This window comes from Cydia splendana, chromosome 22 (genome assembly GCF_910591565.1).
Source record: "Cydia splendana chromosome 22, ilCydSple1.2, whole genome shotgun sequence".
Taxonomy (NCBI): domain Eukaryota; kingdom Metazoa; phylum Arthropoda; class Insecta; order Lepidoptera; family Tortricidae; genus Cydia; species Cydia splendana.
In genome coordinates this window covers 13,711,065-13,730,513 of record NC_085981.1, presented here as the reverse complement: position 1 = coordinate 13,730,513, position 19,449 = coordinate 13,711,065, and the positions used below count along the sequence as shown (strand labels likewise).

General features: G+C 39.2%; 1 protein-coding gene across 1 annotated transcript; it reads right to left on the bottom strand.

Moving 5' to 3' along the window:
• Window positions 1–5,195: 5,195 nt before the first annotated feature.
• LOC134801612 (phospholipid scramblase 3-like) lies at window positions 5,196–9,038 on the bottom strand. The gene is made up of 5 exons (XM_063774227.1): window positions 8,832–9,038; window positions 7,840–7,981; window positions 6,050–6,161; window positions 5,716–5,851; window positions 5,196–5,292 (listed from the first exon to the last, which is right to left on the bottom strand). Exons 1-5 carry the CDS (start codon window positions 9,023–9,025, stop codon window positions 5,196–5,198), a joined length of 681 nt encoding a protein of 226 aa, XP_063630297.1. The 5' UTR covers window positions 9,026–9,038.
• Between the last annotated feature and the right edge of the window lie 10,411 nt (window positions 9,039–19,449).

Here is a 19,449-nt window from a genome sequence, read left to right as displayed (position 1 = left end):
TTATTTGTTTACTTATTATGAACTGACCCAATTTTTGCCTTTTGATGACCGTCATCATTAGTAATGTATCTTTGTTAATAAACATACACACCAACCATTGGGTAAGTAATTTTCATTCATACAAATTTCACATATAATAGCTTGGGTACAGTGACGGCTGTCATTTCCATACACTTTCCAGCCTAAAAATGAAAACGTATAAACAATTGTACTCTTATTGTACTTATGAAATTTGGATAAGGAGGTGATGACGGCTGTAGGGCTACCGCCAATACCGAAAATCGTCAATTGCGGGCATTTTTCTCTGTCACTCTAATTACGCCTTCATTGGAGTAAAAGAATAAGATCCCCGCAATTTGCGAATTTCGGTTTTCGCGGTAGCCCCTCTGATACCGTACCCATAAGCTATTTGAATAATACACATAAATAAATAACAATTTATCTAGTTTAGAAGTGCTGGGGGCCTAGCGGTAAGAGCGTGTGACTTTCAATCCGGAGGTCGCGGGTTCAAACCCCGGTTCGTACTAATGAGTTTTTCGGAACTTATGTACGAAATATCATTTGATATATTCCAGTTGCTTTTCGGTGAAGGAAAACATCGTGAGAAAACCGGACTAATCCCAATAAGGCCTAGTTTCCCCTCTGGGTTGGAAGGTCAGATGGCAGTCGCTTTCGTAAAAACTAGTGCCTACGTCAATTCTTGGGATTAGTGTCAAGCGGACCCCAGGCTCCCATGAGCCGTGGCAAAATGCGGGATAACGCGAGGAAGAAGAAGAACAATTTATCTAGTTTTGGACACCACATCCCTATTTTTAGGGTTCCGTACCCAAAGGGTAAAACGGGACCCTATTACTAAGACTTCGCTGTCCGTCCGTCCGTCCGTCCGTCCGTCCGTCCGTCCGTCCGTCCGTCCGTCCGTCCGTCCGTCCGTCCGTCCGTCCGTCCGTCCGTCCGTCCGTCCGTCTGTCACCAGGCTGTATCTCACGAACCGTGATAGCTAGACAGTTGAAATTTTCACAGATGATGTATTTCTGTTGCCGCTATAACAACAAATACTAAAAACAGAATAAAATAAAGATTTAAATGGGGCTCCCATACAACAAACGTGATTTTTGACCAAAGTTAAGCAACGTCGGGAGTGGTCAGTATTAGGATGGGTGACCGTTTTTTTTTTTTGCTTTTTTTTTGTTTTTTTTTTTGCATTATGGTACGGAACCCTTCGTGCGCGAGTCCGACTCGCACTTGCCCGGTTTTTTTATTTATTTCTATAATTATCAAAACTACTGAAATGAAAAGGAGATCCAAAGTTTTTTTCTGTTTATTTAGTTCATACAGTTAAAGACCCCAGAGTTGTTGAGAAAAGGTAGGTATATTATATATAGGAAAAAGGGATGGGGTTGGCCGGTCGAAGTACAGTTACAGATGGCGCCGCATACCTAGGTTTTTCCTGGGTGTCCTTAATACGCCTAACATTAATTGTCATAATATGAATTCGCATAACAGATTTGGCATAATTGTTCATAACATTGACCAGGCATAATAATAAAATAGCATAACACTTGCGCATAATAATGAATACGCGTACGTACTTGAAATATGCATAACATTATTATTAACTATAACTTTAATTGTCACAAAATGAATTAGCATAATTTTATAAAGCAAGAAAATTTAATGTATCAGGGCAAAACCAACTCGGTTAGGTTAATAGGTTCAGTTCAGAAGGCTGGTGGGAGCGGGAGCGAAGCGAAGATTCGACGTTAGGTTCTTTTTTCTAACAGACCGCGATAATAGATATATTCACATACTAATGACCTCTTCAGATCTAATTATATAAATAAAACAATATATTATACCTTCGACTCATTGCTCTGATAACACACGCTAGCAAAATAATGTCGCACATCATAAACGAGCGACTGAAAGCATATTTGTCCAGAGAAATTGCGCCAGAACAAGCCGGATTTGTGAAAGGAAAAGGAACCCGCGAACAATTCTCATCGTTCGTCAGATCATCGAGAAGGCTCGGGAGTTCAACAAGCCGACATATATATGCTTTGTTGATTTCTCCAAAGCATTCGACTCTGTGAAATGGCCAACGTTGTGGAAAACATTACTGGACATGGGTGCACCTCAACACCTCGTACACCTGCTCAGGGCACTCTCGAAGGGGGAACAGCTTCAGTGCGGACAGATGACCTCCTCTCAGATAGTTTCCATCCAAGTGCGGGCGTGCGACAAGGATGTATAATCTCGCCTTTATTTTTTAACGCCTACACCGAGTTTGTAATGCGAATCACTCTCGAAGACTGGACTGATGGTGTTGCGATTGGTGGATATAAAATTGCAAACTTGAGATACGCTGATGATACCACTTTATTTGCCAGTAACGCTGACCTTATGGAGGAATTACTTCTCAAAATAGAGCGCGTAAGCCTTACGTTTGGGCTAAAAATAAACCGATCAAAGACCAAGATTATGACCGTGGATCGTGTCAACGACAATTCGCCCGAAGTGACACAGATTGCGAACTGTAACGTGGTTCAGTACGTCTACCATCAGTTTTGTAATTGACATATACGCTCACGTCCACGTAACTTACTTTCCATGCATCTCGCTCGTACTCGCATATTAGTGCAAGCGAGATGTACAGAAAGTAAATTACGTAAACGTGAGCGTTATGACAATGTCAAAACTGGTGGTAGACGTACAGATCTACTTTTACCTCGGGGCTTTAGTCTCAAACAACGGCGGCTGCGTAGATGAAGTGAAACGGCGCATGGCTATTACCAGAACTGCGATGGCAAAGTTAAAGAAAGTATATAAATTTAAATTGGCTTCAATTTATATTTATACCATTTAATAATTATGCAAAGTCACGTTATGCTCATAACATCCCAAGTCATCGTTGTGACAATTATTAATGTTATGCACATTAATATTATGTGTAGGTACCTACCTACCATAACATTATTCCGCATAACTGAGTACCTACTCAGTTATGCGGAATAATGTTATGCCAATTTGAGTTAGAAGTATTACGTTATGCGTTTTTCCTGCTCTGCCAATACTACGAATAGTGTCAATTTCTTTCTTTGGAATCTTGTGGCCTGAGCCCCTTAAGCCAAAGTTTATTAGAACACAACTAGAGACAGGTAATAGGTACCTATGCTGGCGCCATCTATCAAAACTTGACTGCTGACAACGTGACAAAATTTTCAAGCGCCCCATTTCCAATACAAAATTAACCCACCTAGCGCGCTCTTGACAGTGAATATGGACATAGGCTCGAATCGAATAGCGGAGGGTAGTTAAAAAAAACTAAATACCTAATTACCAATTTTTATTTCAACCAGCACTGTTGCATCATCAGAAAGCAAGCTCCCAGCATCACGGCCTTCATCCCCACCCCCAAGTTGGCCGGGAAGCTGACCACGAAGCTGTCATACTCGATCCCCCACCCCTTCATCACCACCCCCACTTCCTCCCCACCACTTAACACACTATAAATCGTGTCATTCGAATGCAACTTCTTTATCAGAAAAATCACTTCACCTTCCTGATTCTTCACTTCATATTTGTCAATACAACGTGAATGTTGAATGGACCCGACGAAGTTCAGGACGGGAGCCCAAACGAAGACCTTATTTACGAAACACTTGCAATACTTCGTTATATGTACGACTTCGTTCCCATATAAGTTGAACAGCTGTATTTGATATTGACTAGCCTGGTTTTTTTGCACGCCTATGAATATTTTTTCACCTAAATTGTTGTAAATGGTGTAAGTGACATCGTGCGTTCCAATTAGGTCATGTAGTTTGTCTAATTTTTTAGCGACAATCAGCTGATTTAGGTCATAGATGTAAGCTAGACCAGGAAACTCGAAAACGTTGTGTGGACAAGTCATCCATGTTTCTGACAGTTTCACGCTGGAGTTTCTTGAAAGTGTCATTTATTTTTCGTTTTCGACATTTTGCGAGATTTTTGGTAATCTTTTGTAGTAATTTTTGTTTATAAGTCCATTGCTCTGAGGTGATAGTGGTTTTGTCAGCCTGACATGTAGTTTTTGACAATCTTGACAGTTAATTGCTTGTCGGATAAAAACAAAGAGTTAAGTAAGTATAGTTTGTCAAAGGACTGTCTCATTTCAAACATAGACAGAGAGAATCATACTATCTTTGTCTTACACTAGTATAGCACCCAAAAGAAAAGGATGAGTAAGTATAGTCTTTTTGTTCATATTTACTGACAAATTTGTTTGACCAACTATAAGTATATGGATAAAAAAACAGATAAAACCCTATGAAAAATGAGAATGATATTAAACTACAAATTGAAAACAGAAAAAATCCCATGAAAATTAAAATATTGAATTTTCTATGAAAATTCAATATTTTGGGAAGTAATAATTTTAAAAGTTTACATTATATTGTAGTTTTGTTATGTAATAAACGTTTAAAATTATTATTGAAATAAAAATTACAAACATTTTAATTACAGCGCCATCTGCTAATTCTGCGTCTCCTGGGCTATGTGAACCTTAGTGACGCTGAGAGTGGACGTCTTGCGTCCAGTCATGACAAAGTAGTTATTAGAAGGAAGGGATAGATGGCGCTGTTATCAAAACCGTCACTTTTCCGACGTTTCTGAAGGGGTCCAATTCAATCATTTTATGCATTATAATTATTTATAATTTATAAATATTACAATAAAACAGCTTGTATTTTATAAATAATATACCGTTATATTACTTAAATTCATGATCTGGGAAAAAAACATAGAACGCATTGACATAGATATCTAGGGACTGGCTTTACGGGCAATAATAATGAGGCATGACAGTACAGCGGTGTGACACCGCTACAACGCGATTGGTTGATGAGTTCGCATCACGCGCGCGATTGGTTGATGAGTTCGCATCACGCGCGCTATTGGTCGCAACTAGTTGCGTAAGACTGCACGATTGGCTGGAATTTGTGAGTAACACCGCTGAACTAGTACCATTTTTAGTGCCCGTAAGTCCAGTCCATAGATTTATACGTCAATGATAGAACGATACAGGACAAAACTGTCAAGCACACATATATTTATATTACTTATAAATGCACCACTTCGATTGTGTAGGAGCGGGTGGACCTTACATCTTTGTAATAGGGTTGCAAATGGTATGTTAACAGTGTGTGTGTTTGTGTTTATGTGTCGAAGTACATGTAGTCGATGAGCAGGGAGCTGGCCAGGAGCAGCGCTTTCTCTTCCACTGAGAGGTCTCTCTGGAACGCCAGCCCAAACCTGATGACAAAATAACATATTCATATCTTTTAAACGCTGTTTTATTGATTTTCCGTGGTGCCAGTGCTATCTGGACGGAAATGACGTGGTTGTCGGGAAGAGATCGCTGCTTAGAGTCAGAGCGAGCTAAGTTGGCTGCGATTTTGAATTGTGCAGTCTAACGCAACTAGTTGCGACCAATCGCGCGCGTGATGCGAACATTGCGAACTCATCAACCAATCGCGTTGTAGCGGTGTCACACCGCTGTACTGGCCTCATTTATGCCCCATTCTTATGTTCCGTAAGGCCAGTCCTGAGATATACGTCAATGAGCCACTTAAGTAGTATCTGCCCGCATTAGATTAGGCACCGTCTTTACCCCTAAATCCAACACAGCCAAACAGAAGAACTACCTCAACTACGCTATTCTGCTCTAATACGTACTTGTCCAGCGTGGGGGAGCGGAACAGCGCATGTGCTAGCCCCCTCCAGCGTTTCCAGGTGCTACCAACGCGGTCGCCAGCGGGCCGCACGATCTCGAAGTGCAGATCGCGGTAGATGCCAAGCGTGTTTGCTGGTCCTGAACAAAAACGTATGATGATCAGGTTGAGGTCAAGCAATTTAATTTCAGTACAATTTAGTACCTTTAAACAGTGACAATCAATATCAAAGTCGCTAGGTACATTATACCTATTGTCACTGTGGCAAGGTACGAAATATTATGGTACTGAAATTAAATTCCTTGGCCTTAACAAGGTACCTACGACTCGGTACATACCTTGCACGGAGAAGAGATCCTCTCCATCGGGACCCTTGATGGAGTAGCACGGCTTCATGGGGGTCCAAATTTGCTCGACGGTACCGATCAACGTGTCTGGAGGAGAGTACACCTGCCGACGAAACACATTTATTTATAGAGTCAATTTAACATACATACATACACCGTGTTTTTTTTGATTTCCGTTAATTTCAAGGGTGCATACCTGAGCTTAAATCAAGTAACTTTCCCAAAGACAACGATATTCTAATTAACTCCATTTCGAAGATAATCAATATTTTATTTTTTTCCTATAAGGCCTCTACAAGCTTGTACACTTGCCTTAAGGCCGGTTTACATATTGATTAGTGTTTAGAATGAGTTCATACATTTGCTACTAAACTTAAGTAAAATCTCGGTCGATCGATGTTCGAATTGACATTGATATGTCACAGATTTCAATTGTTTGGTTTAGTTAAATGTAATGCCCGTGTTACAACAACGCTATATGCTACATTTAATTACTTTTTAATATAAATTTTTCTGAAAAAAAAAAAGCAAAAAAAATTTTTTTTTTTCAAAATTTACTATGCCATTTAGTTTTCTTAAACGTACTTAACCATACCCCGAAGTTAACGGAATTCAATAAAAACACGGTGTATAATCACGCCTATTTCCCGGGGGGTAGGCAGAGACCACGGATTTCCACTTGCTACGATCCTGACATACCTCTTTCGCTTCCTTCACTTTCATAACATTCCTTATACACGCTCGCCGGTTTAGGGTGCTCTTGACCTGGCCTTTCTCCAGGATTTCCCCAATCTGATCAGAGAAAGTCCGCCGAGGTCTACCCCTTCCAACTACCACTTCCACTTCTCCCTTATAGACTCTCTTTGAGAATCAATTTAAGTGTAACTATAACCGCCAGATACATATTTACCAGTGTCGGAACAATTACCACCCGGCCACAAAGAACCATGGCCCACCTAGAAGGCGCTGAACAGGCCTCAGGTTGGTCAGGTTGGCCGTTGTAAACAGAACATGCCCGGATGGGGCTGCTTCTAGACCTCTCTACTACTCTAACTATGTGCTTGCAACGCAGCAGCACAAACCATCGGATTAGAAATCATACACAATGACCGGAAATTCCTTCAGATTTATTATAACCCCGCTGTTCACGCCGGGACTTTTCGAAAATGCTGGTCACCTCCATCCGCTGCAGCTGACACGGGGTGATCCTCGTGAAGACGAAGGACCGCAGGATCCTGATGATCTCGTCTCCGACCTTGTTAATCTTGAGCTGGCAGGATAGGCCGTGAGGAACAGCCACCAACTGGCAAACATCATAATGATACCTCCATTCGTTGCAGCTGGCACGGGGTGACCCTCGTGGTGAAGGCGAAGGGCCGCAGGATCCTGATGATCTCGTCTCCAGCCTTGTTCATCTTGAGCTGGCAGGCCAGGCCGTGAGGAACAGCCACCAACTGGCAAACATCATAATGATACCTCCATCCGTTGCAGCTGGCACAGGGTGACCCTCGTGGTGAAGGCGAAGGGCCGCAGGATCCTGATGATCTCGTCTCCGACCTTGTTGAAGATCTTGAGCTGGCAGGCCAGGCCGTAAGGAACAGCCTCCAACTGGCAAACATCATAATGATACCTCCATCCGCTGCAGCTGGCACGGTGTGACCCTCGCGGTGAAGGCGAAGGGCCGCAGGATCCTGATGATCTCGTCTCCAGCCTTGTTCATCTTGAGCTGGCAGGCCAGGCCGTGAGGAACAGCCACCAACTGGCAAACATCAAGATGATACCTCCATCCGTTGCAGCTGGCACGGGGTGACCCTCGTGGTGAAGGCGAAGGGCCGCAGGATCCTGATGATCTCGTCTCCGACCTTGTTGAAGATCTTGAGTTGGCAGGGCCGCAGGCCGTAGCAGAGGAAGCCCAGCCACCAGCTGGACAACAAATATACTTTTAAGAGTTACAAAAAAAAAGTTAAGAAGCGCTCGTGGCCTAGCGGTAAGAGAGTGCGACTTTCAATCCGGAGGGCGCGGGTTCAAACCCCGGCTCCAATGAGTTTTTCGGAACTAATGTACGAAATATCATTTGATATATACCAGTCGCTTTTCCATTAGCCGTAGCAAAAAGCCGGGATAACGCGAGGAAGATAATGAGTTACAAAAAATAAGTGCTAAACGGTCGCGCACTGTACGGTTTAAAACGAATTTCCACCGGCAGACGCTCCGGCTGGAATCAGCTTCCTGCCAAGGTTTCCTCGAGGGACTACATCAGTATACCTAGGGTTCTTAAAAAGGAGTGTACAGGTTTTTAAAGGGCGCATGTAACACCCCTGGAGTTGCAGGCGTTTATAGGCCTTAAGGCGCTTATAGGTTTATACGGCCACCAATTAGCCGCTTAGCGGCTTAGCTTGAAGCGCCGGTTTGCTGACTCTTGGCTAAAGGCAAAAACAACAATTTTAGAAGTAGTAGTAGACAACGAACAACTATGTTCATGATGATGTATGTACCATGTCCAGCGTCAGGCTGCCTCATGCCACCTCCTAGTCATCATCAGAGGAGGATTATGAGAAGGTAAAGAAGATAGGGGCTAGATTTTCGTACCGTGACCTGCCTGATGCTATCTCTTTTGCACGCGCATAATTATATTGCTGCTGTCAAGCTCGCACATGACATTGATAACCGGCATCATGGGCAGGACAGCAATATATAATTATGCGCGTGCAATAGAGATAGCAATAGGCGGGTCAATGTACGAAAACCTATGTGGAAAGAAAGAAGTACTGACGTGTTTTCCTCCAGAACGGAGTAGGCGAGCGCGTTGTCAGCCGCCCTGATGATGTACCGGCTCCGCTGACTCTGCAGCGACAGGAGCTGTTTCATGGCCACCTTCTTGGTGATCATCAGCCTCTCGACAGAAGCCAGGTCTTGGAGACCGGAGTCGGACGCTGCTTCGGTTAGCTCCATGGCTTCTGTTGACATCTGGAGTAAAAAGTTGTTTTTACGATTTTTGTTCCAACCAATTATACCGATATTTTATCTAGTCTTCGATACTTGGTCTAACAGATGGACATAATTCCCAAAGACCAAAGATGGATAAAAGAAGATGAAAAGTATGATTTATACTTCCTCGTGTTTTTCTGTCACCTGGTCAGTTATTCCTTATTGCTATAAATGTGGCAATGTGGTCAAATTACTACATATATTTCATTACTAAACAGTCACGATACAATGTAACGATACAACAGATAAGGCCTGAGTGGACGCTCGAAGCGGAGCGTTCGGCGGGGCGTGCAGCGTGACGTCGGGCTCACAAGTGATTTGAGCAGCGTGCACTAAGGCCGCTCCTTTACGTTTGCATTTGTTTAACATGCAAACGTACGGCTCGGCCACGACAACGAGCGACTTGCGACGGCGGGAGCGCTAACCATAGGTTGGAGCGAAAGGTCCGATCGCTGTGTCACGCTCCAACCTATGGTTATCGCTCCCGCCGTCGCAAGTAGCTCGATGTCGTGGCCGAGCCGTAAGGCCTGAGTGGACGCTCGAGTTGAGCGTGCAGCGGGGCGGGGCGTGCGGCGTGCATGTTACACTTATATAGTGAAGTTATGATGAATGATAGTTAGGGCGAACTTATGCACTAAATGGATTTAGAGTACGTTTGGGTTATTTTTGCCAACCCTTAGGTATTTACAATCAACTGCGACTTTGATAACGGAGTTTGACGATAATTTTAATACACACTGTCTGATCTTCCAAAGGCTGCAACAGCTGTAAAGGATCCAAGGTCTGTAAAGGCTCCAAGGTCTGTAAAGGCTCCAAGGTCTGTAAAGGCTCCAAGGTCTGTAAAGGTTGCAAGGTTTGTACAGGCTCCAAGGTCTTTAAAGGTTGCAACGTCTGTACAGGTTCCAAGGTCCGTAAAGGTTGTAAGGTCGGTACAGGTTGCAACGTCTGTATAGGTTCCAGGTCTTCATGTTGTATCTCAGGTTCTCTCGTTTCGGGAGGCGGTGCTGGTGCCACCAACATTACGATAACTTTCTTTGGAATTTGATAAACGGTTCTCCAAAATGGTTGACAATGTTGACGTTTGTCATCGGTGGATGAAATATGTTTAATAGAGAACGATAGAGAATGTAAGGAGGTTGGGATGACACCGAGGACTCTATCCTCTTACCAAGAATATATAGTTTGTCAAAGGACTGTCTCATTTCAATCATAGACAGAGAGAATCATACTATCTTTGTCTTATACTAGTACTAGCCAAAAGAAATTCCAAATTCCAAATTATTTATTTGTTAAACATAGGTACAACAGTAGGTCTTAAATGTATAATAAAGTATCACTATGCTTCGCCATATGGCATACAAATACAGAAGACATGTATCGCACATTTTAAACTAAAACTTAATAAGTAATTAAATAAGACACGTTAAATTTATAGGTTACAAAATTTCCAGAGTCTGACCAAAAAACTTGGATTGAGTAGTATGCCTTCAAAAAACATTTATTTACATACAATATATATACAGTGGTACTACTAAACGAAATTAATGCCTTAGTTATTAGGAAATCATACAGCATTTTTTTTAATTCCTTTAAGTCATTCATTTTTAAAATCTCTATTGGTAGTTTGTTATAAATTGTGGTGCCATTCCAAAAAAGCTTTTCGCTAGTAATGCAGTTTTACATGACCTAGAGTTTATTTTATGTTACACAATAATAGTTATAGGTACATTCGTATATTATTACAAAATTGCATTGTTGCCGCGAAATCTGTTCATTTATTTGTTTTATAATTTATAATAGACCATTTTAATTTTTTTCACGTTAGCCCCCTAGTCTAATAAAAACTTAAAAATCTATCTGTCTGTCTGTCCGTGGACTCCGTGGTACCATAGCTACCCACCAGATAAATCGATGTCGATGCGGTTTTTTTTACGTGAACGCGAGTTTTCATGCGGTGGTTTCATAGAATTTGATTTAGCAGTTTGTAGAGAATTTGATCTTTTCCTAAATGTTGTAAGGCATTTTTGGCATAAAATGGATTTTGTTGATATATAGCGTAGAGAACTTTTATTTTTTTTTTAATTTCAGGGAGTGTGGCAAACCAGGTATTATAGCAAATCTTTCGACCCTCCATCGTTTCTTCCAGTTGAAACTTAACACAACCTCTATATATAGAGGTTGTGTTAAGTTTCAATTAGATATCTACATATATGTACATATATGGCATATATCTACATATATGTAGATATCTAATTCTGGTGAGCGACGTGGACATTTGTACAGTAAGTGACAGCGAGTGATAAGGTCCATTCCCAAGGGTCTGAACATTATCTGACACGTGCGTAAGTGGCACTAATCGGTAGTCAAATTATTAGGGTTCTGTATCACCGTCACAAAACATCCCGTATCACGCAAGTTTATGATATGATGAGTATACTTATGTATGTCTGAAAAATGTACTTTTTTCCAATGGGTCAAAAACGTTCGGAAAAGACGTTGTCTTTTCTGTGGACATGACAAAAGTTAAGATTTAGATTAGTAAATTTTTCTAAACTTTTATTTTTTATTAGACAACCTGCAACTTTAAAAGAGTAGAAGGTCCTGAGTTTTTTTTTTATTGAAGCATAGTTACTTGATAGTTACCCACCGGTGAGTAAAATAGGATACAGTAAAACTACCTATAATAGAGAAAAAGTTTTTGACCCAAATATCATATTATATATCATAAACTTTTTTTACCAGGATCGAAAGACCTCGTGGTAATCCGAAGTTAGGTTGAAACAGGTTAATAATTAATATACATTATTTTGGAGACAATCCTGCACATAGGTACTTACCAAACATTTTCCTATTAAAAAAAAATGTTATGTAAATTGGTTCAAAAAAGCCATTGACAATGTCATGACTCACTCTTGACCGTTTTTTTGCCAAGTCCGAGTCCCCAACACTAAAATAATCGATAATCAATGTTCATGCAAATACATTATTCCTACCAGGGGGGTCATTTAAATTTGTGGAAAGAAACTGTATCGCTTTTATTAATCTCTGATACAATGCGACCCAAATACAATTGAGGTGGGGTGACCATGAGGTGATCTCTCTTTTGAGGATTACTAGTAGGTACACAACTACACACGTCTCAGTCAGTACCGTCTTTACCATAACGGCACACGGGGCCCGTACCCAGGGCCCCCATCCTCAGTGGGCCCCGTAGGATAGTCAGTAAAAGTATATTTGATTATATACCCACAATAAATAGAAGATCATAGTAGAAAAATGTTAGTTTAATTCGCTTTCTTTACATCCCAAATGGCCCAAAATTCTTATGTGCCCAAGGGCCCCAGCATAGTTTAAGACGGCACTGGTCTCAGTCCTGTATCTGCGTCAAGTTATGGACATGGAAAGTTTTAGACGAGTTTAGGTTATTATACAGTAATAAGTCCGCCTTATTACTGTATGGGGATAAGTAAGTATTCATTATCAGATCATGTTATAAAACGGGACTTATAATGACAAAAGAGTATAAAACCAGTGACGTCGCGTCGGTCACGTTGGTAACTATACCGGGAATTAATCACTTAACATATAAATGGAATTATCTTCGACGTTTCAAACGCATCGTATTTAAAAGTGTCCAAATATATCGGTACACATTCTTAATTCGATAGTAAAAAAAAGTGTGTTACGATTTTATTGGCCACTTAGGCCGTGACTAAGTATCTAATTTGATGCAAACTGTACAAATATTTTGGATAACAGACTAAATCGAAGCCGTACACTTTTCGAGACTGTCCCGCGCCGCACCCCGCCGTGGTCACCGTATCTTTTTAATGCGCGCACGCGTCGTTTTATGCAAAAACGCAAATTTGGTAGAAATTTGAAACGGCCATTGTTGCACTGGAACAAAGGACAGTTTTTCAGTCGCCGGGGGAAATGCATGTGCATGTGCATGTGCATACAGAACGACTAGGAACGTTAGGGGCGGTCAGTCGCACGATAGTTTTTTTTGCAGTCGGCATGTCTAATTAGGTCAAAAAAAATTCCATTGTAGGTATCTTACTTCTGCTTTTATTAATATCATTTCGTGGATCCAAAAACCGCTGTGGCAGAATGGTTCTTGACTGGCTGGGAGCCGGAGGATGTAGAAGGTCTCTAACAGGGTGAACCTTTAATCTGGTTGTGTGAAACACATGAAAATGAACTCCTGCGTGTTGCTATATTGGTTTTCTCTCCGCTGTTATACACATACAGCAAACATCGTCAAAATGTAAAATTTTCTATTTAATTAATAAAACAGGGCAAAGAATGAAATTTCTATTTTTATTTTTCGCGGTAAAGCCCTTTGAATATTATTTTCTATAATTACATATATAATTCATTGTCCCTATCGCAAATATCTCAATTGTTATTTGCGATAGGGATAATGAAAATTATGAGAATATTATTAATAATGCTATTGCTGACATAATTAAATGGTTAAATGATAATAATTTACAAGTTAATATTGATAAAACAAAGTACATCCAATTTATTAATAAAAGAGGAAAGAAGGAGAAACTGCATATAGCCTATAATGGACACACTCTCGTAGAATGTGATAGGTACCACTACGTTTTTAGGATTTGCCCTAGATGATCGATGTACGTGGAAAACGCATGTGGATAAGGTATGCTCAAAAATTAATAGTTTTTGTATATGTTTTATGGCGTTTGACACGCATAACTGATATGAAAACTGCTATAATGGCATATCATGCTTATGTTGTATCCAATTTAAGGTACGGTATATTGATTTGGGGCAATTCATCATATGTAAATCATGCCTTTATAGCACAAAAGCAATGCATTAGAGCAATATGCAACATCCCTCAAAACTGGCCTCAAAGAACATCCTGTGTAAGTTCTTTTATTAAATTGAAATTGTTAACGGTGCACTCGATTTATATATATGTCGAATACCGATGGTCTCAAAGGCGGTGGGCGCGTGGGGGTAGTACGATAATGTATTACTTCACAGCTAAACCAGTATGCTACCATTGCTACCAGTGCATGAAATAAACATTAGGACTCGTTAACCATACTAGTGCCTACTATACTTCAGTACTAAATGTTTAAAAGAACTAATTGCTATTTTTAACTCAAGGGAGCGATATGAAAGTAAAAAGAAACCGTTTAAATCTTTATTCAAGTCAAACTAGGCCGGCTTCAACCCTACATATCTGACCTGAGAAGATTTAGCCCTATATGGGACCGGCAACAAACTCAGAGGGACAAATCTTTTCAAAACAAGTTAAAACAACACATAACACATCATTTCTTTATTTCACAAAAGTAAGCTTCTAATGAAACATAAGAAATCAAAATAACACTTGAAATAAAACACTTAGCTAAATGGTTAAAGAACGCGGGATTCTATAAGCTATCAGAATAATCCTTCAGGTATAAACCTTCAGGAACGTAGCGAGTTAGGCACGAGGTTGGCTAACGACTACGTCCGATCTCTAGCGCGGCCCGATCAAGAAGAACTACCAGCGGCGGAGCCTCTCTGCTCCCGCCTCAAAGTCAAGTTGGCAAACCTGCTCGACCAGTCTACCAACATACCGACAAAAATGCCAACTCGTGCCTACGCTCACTCGAGAGAAACCTCTCGACGTTCCAAAGCCTTCTACCTGTCATCTCAGTTCAACAACACGCCAATAGATGGCGTTACTCTCTACGCAACTTTATTTCAACAATGCGCCAATAGACGGAGTTACTACACAACTTTATTTATTTTGTTACAACCAAATAATACGTAGCTCAACATTGCTAATCGATTTTATACAGGCTTCTAAAATAATGAACTATAACGCTGCAATACGTCTTTCCTGGCCCCAATTTCACCACGGTGACAGGTGCGACAATTGTAAAATCACTGTTGCTGGCGTCACAGGCATCCATGGGCTACGGTTACTACTTACCATCGGGCGGGCCGTATTCCTGTTTGCCACCATCATTGTTTTATTAAAAAAAACTTTATTATATCGGAAAAAAACAGATATTTCTTTTGCGAAGTTTCTGACAATTGTCAATATTTAGAAGAATTGTAGGTAATTCTTGACAGGTAATGAGTTATATGTCGGAATTTCGTGACAATTGTAGTGTTTTTGTGACAATTGTCATAAACTTAGCCAGAGAAATATCTGTTTTTTTCCGATATAATAAAGTTTTTTTTAATAAAACAATGATGGTGGCAAACAGGAATACGGCCCGCCCGATGGTAAGCGGTAACCGTAGCCCATGGATGCGTGTGACGTCAGCAACAGTGATGTTTTACAATTGTCGCACCTGTCACCGTGGTGAAATTGGAGCCAGGGTGTCAGGGTCCGACATATACGAAGTTTGTGTATTTGTTAAATTGCATCCCGATATGTTCGTCATGAAAAGAGATATAACACATTTTAACACTAGATATCCTGACAGGCTAGTACTCCCTAATATGCATACAGTTATGAAAAATAAAAGCTGCTATGCAATGTGCGTTAAACATGCATTATTAAACTAGTTAAGTCATTAACGTGGACTGTTACAAAAGATTATGAAGTGACAGTTTTATCTATAAATTCATTCAGTCTGTAGTAACACTTGTCAACAAGGAAAGAGTACAGTTTGTTTTTAAATTTATTAAGTGGTAGCTGTTTAAGCTCGTCAGGCAGTCTGTTACATATTTTTGTTTTAAATAATAATATCAATTAAACTTAAATTTAGTATAATTTTAATTTGCATGGCTTTTTAAAGCCTAAATGTGTACGGCTCTATAAATAATAATGTAACACCATTGTATACCACATTTAATGGCAAATAAATATATTTCATTTCATTTCATATTTCATTTCACATACTTAATTAATATAACCGCGCAGACATCAAAACTCGCCAAGACAAAATGTATTTTTGATTTGTGTATTTAAATTAGTAGTAGTAATATTCTTTGTTGTACACAATAAAAAAATATTAAATACATTATAATTAACATAACGAAATTAATTAATTAGAATGGCACGGTATACCTATTTATAGGCCTCTGGGCTGCAAGAGAAAAGCTGCTAAAGGAAGGCTGCTGCTTTACACTGGTCTAGACTCAGATCTCGCAGGATCATTGGATGAGGGCACCGAACGATGGCCGATGGGTCGTTGAGGAGATCGATGGGGATATTTTCTCTTTTTTGGCTTTGCCGTAGTCAGGTTAATCTATCTAAGACCACTAACAATTCTCTGGGTTCTATTATATGACGCTCAGTGTAAGAAAAGAAAACCTAAATCTTTAAAAAGTTCATCTAACTGCGACATGTGTAAACCTTAGAATACGAAAAAAACTTGTTTTCTAGTTTTTTTTAGAATTACAAAAATAATGTAACACTTTAAACTCTCGCGTTTTGTACACATATTTTATTATTTAGACCCGTTTGTGTAATTAAATATGTACAAAAATAATGATATGAATTTTGCCGTTAAATATTAGTTACCCAATAAAAATAAAGCGCAAACTTTATAAATAACAATCTGCATCCGGGATTATTATTTTTATGAATATGAAATGCATGTCGATAATGAACGGACATAAAATGTAACAATACTTTTGAATAATGGCCTCAAATGACGAGAAATAATAAAACTCAAAGTCGCCGATAAAATGCAAAACAATTACTTTTCCCATTACGCCATTTTGCATCTAAATCCCTCAAAATATGGACTATATTAGATTAAAATACAATGTCTCGGACATTAATATTGAAATGAGGGGACATGATCGTTCGTTATACTTTAAATGCATTCTTTTTTACACCCAAAAATGTCGATTTCTCCCTAAAAATTTATGTCCCGTTCCACCCCTATTTGCATTGTGTTTAAACTTTTTTCTTGCCCGGCAGATGGTCGTGGTAAATGGCGCGAAATTTTGACAGAACGTGTAATTTTTGTCGCAACAATCAAATGACTTGTGCCGGAGAACGCGCGCAAAAAAAAGTTATATTAGGTACTTTATTGAACCCTTTTCTAAAGGATTGAATTCAATTACGCGATTTGCGACGAAAAAATCTAATAAAGGGGTGTTTTTTTCCAGATTTTTGGAAATACAGGGGCTTAGGAGCATGTAGGTCAGTGGGTGCAGCCGAATTAAAAGTTTTTTTCTTTTTATTCTTTTTTATTAAATGTCGGCGCGCGTATGTCACGTGTTTAGAAAAGCAAGGGTTTAAAAACAACAATAGCTTTTTAGGAAATGATTTAGAGTTTTTTTAATAGCATAACGGATTTGCTTTTTTGGGGAAAATAACATTTTTAAAGGAATTCCTTTTTTTAGTTGAATAAGATCGAAGGGTAGGTGTCAAGAGCGCGAAATTATAAAATGATTGATCGCGTATTGTGTATTTTTTTATATAATCTAGGAATTATTATTTAACTATTGCTTAAAAGGTTTAAAGTAATGTTCACGAGGTTACTCTAATAAATTACTGAACTCCATGAAATACCTACTACCTTACCTATTCTAAAACATCGTCTGAATAAATGAGATATTGGTCCCCATAGCTCAAAACTATCTCTTCAGATTTTCTGAATAAATACTTTAGACAAAAATAGAAACCAAAGCAGGAAAAACTAAATAGCCTTTGTTAATGGATCGTGGTTAAGTGGTCGCTTTGGTTTTAAAATGTAAGTAATGTGTATTTATTTATTTAATTGAATAAGCTATTGTCAAGTGACCACAAACAATTGGTTTGTTTTTACTTTTTAATTAAGCCTTATAGCTTTGTTAATAAAGTCCAGTTCTGATCACGCTCTGCCTCACTACATCAAGTCAAGAAAAGTATACCAGAGAGACTAGTAAATATTCAAGACGAGCAACCTCCATACAACACCGCGTTCTCGCGCACCTTTTTCCAATTTTTCCACTTTATACGTCTAAAATCTGTCACTGCTTTTATGCCTTCTAAACGTAAAATCAGATTTTTCTGGCTGATGTCATATTAGGTAACTAGGTATGTACAAAAGTAAAATTAAAGCATTTTAGCCATATTCTTATTTAATAGCACCATCTAGTTTTAAGATTTCTAAACCTTTTCTACGGGTTAAAAATGATTTACATAAATCTACTTTTGTGACTATAACTGTGGCCAGTCAAGTACAATTTTACGTTCTGAAATTATAAATAGCCGTTGCGTGGCAGTTTTCATACGCAAATAATTAAAATGTAGAAATACCTAAATTACCTAATATTTAATGTCATCTACATTGACGATTCTCGTGACGTTGTATTGGGGCTGTCCGTCTTCTTTATTTATTAGACTCTGATACGATCAAGTATTGGAAGTGCGGTTTTGATATCCAAATACGTGGAGCTTGACGTCAATGCCGAGACGCACCATTCTATTCAATTAGTCTGAATTGGCAATGAAAGTAGGTAAAAAACTTAGCTTTAGGTATGAATAATAGTATTTTGTGCAACAATAAGGGTCCTTAAAACTCAAGGGCCGAAGTTACAAACCGAGACGAAGTCGAGTACCTATACCTACTACACGCACATAGCGTACAAAACAAAACTCAGATTCAGCGATAACCAGGATAATATTTTTTAAAACCTATTCGTTAAAATCATTTGACATGTACGCATTACAGATTGAACCTTAACGAACCGAAAATATCACAAATAAAACTTAATTAAATGTACACAACACGCAGCAAGCACCCTACCCTGCCAATCCGTAAAATTATCAATAAATAAATTACACAAAAACTCCCAAAAACTACTCTTTAAAAGATTACGTCCGCGTCAACTGTCGGATTTGGATTAAAAAGAAAAAAAACTTAAAAAAAACGCTTTTTTGATGAAAAGCGACATCCATTAAAATCGGGAGGGTTGTATTGTTGTCAAACGCGCTAGGGGAAGGGAAATTGTTGAAAAATGGGTTAAATGTTAAAAAATAATGGCAAAACATTGAAATAGACACGGGAGAAACCATGTAAACTTTGCCGTTACTAACAACTTTACGCATAACATCGTAAGGTCTATTATTGCTCGTTCTTAAGATGTTTTTTGTCAATAACGTCACAGTGTTAACCGAGCTTAACCCGGGATCGCCACGCGTTAGAAAATACTAGTTTCGGTTCAATTTTCTAATCTGTGTGATTAACCGACTTCTGAACAGAAAGGAGGTTCTCAATCGGCCGATTTTTTTTTGCTTAGCTACGATATCATTATTTCTGAACCAATTAGTATTTTTTCTTAAGGTACAATTATTTATTGACAAATTTAATGCCATAGTATCGTATCGTAGTGTGGAGAAATGTATAATTTATCTGCCTAGTAGGTACGTCTACCGTTTGAGTACATGAAGGAGTACTATTTGGGTATATTTTGAAAAAAACAAG

What these genes read in the sequence shown, in the direction of transcription:
- LOC134801612 (XM_063774227.1), bottom strand. Translation starts at nt 9,025, where the DNA reads ATGTCAACAGAAGCCATGGAGCTAACCGAAGCAGCGTCCGACTCCGGT. An exon ending in GCCAGCTGCAACGGATGGAG is followed by an intron (nt 6,162 to 7,839) that starts GTATCATCTTGA and finishes TTTCGTCGGCAG; the next exon opens with GTGTACTCTCCTCCAGACAC. An exon ending in CGCTCCCCCACGCTGGACAA is followed by an intron (nt 5,293 to 5,715) that starts GTACGTATTAGA and finishes TTTTGTCATCAG; the next exon opens with GTTTGGGCTGGCGTTCCAGA.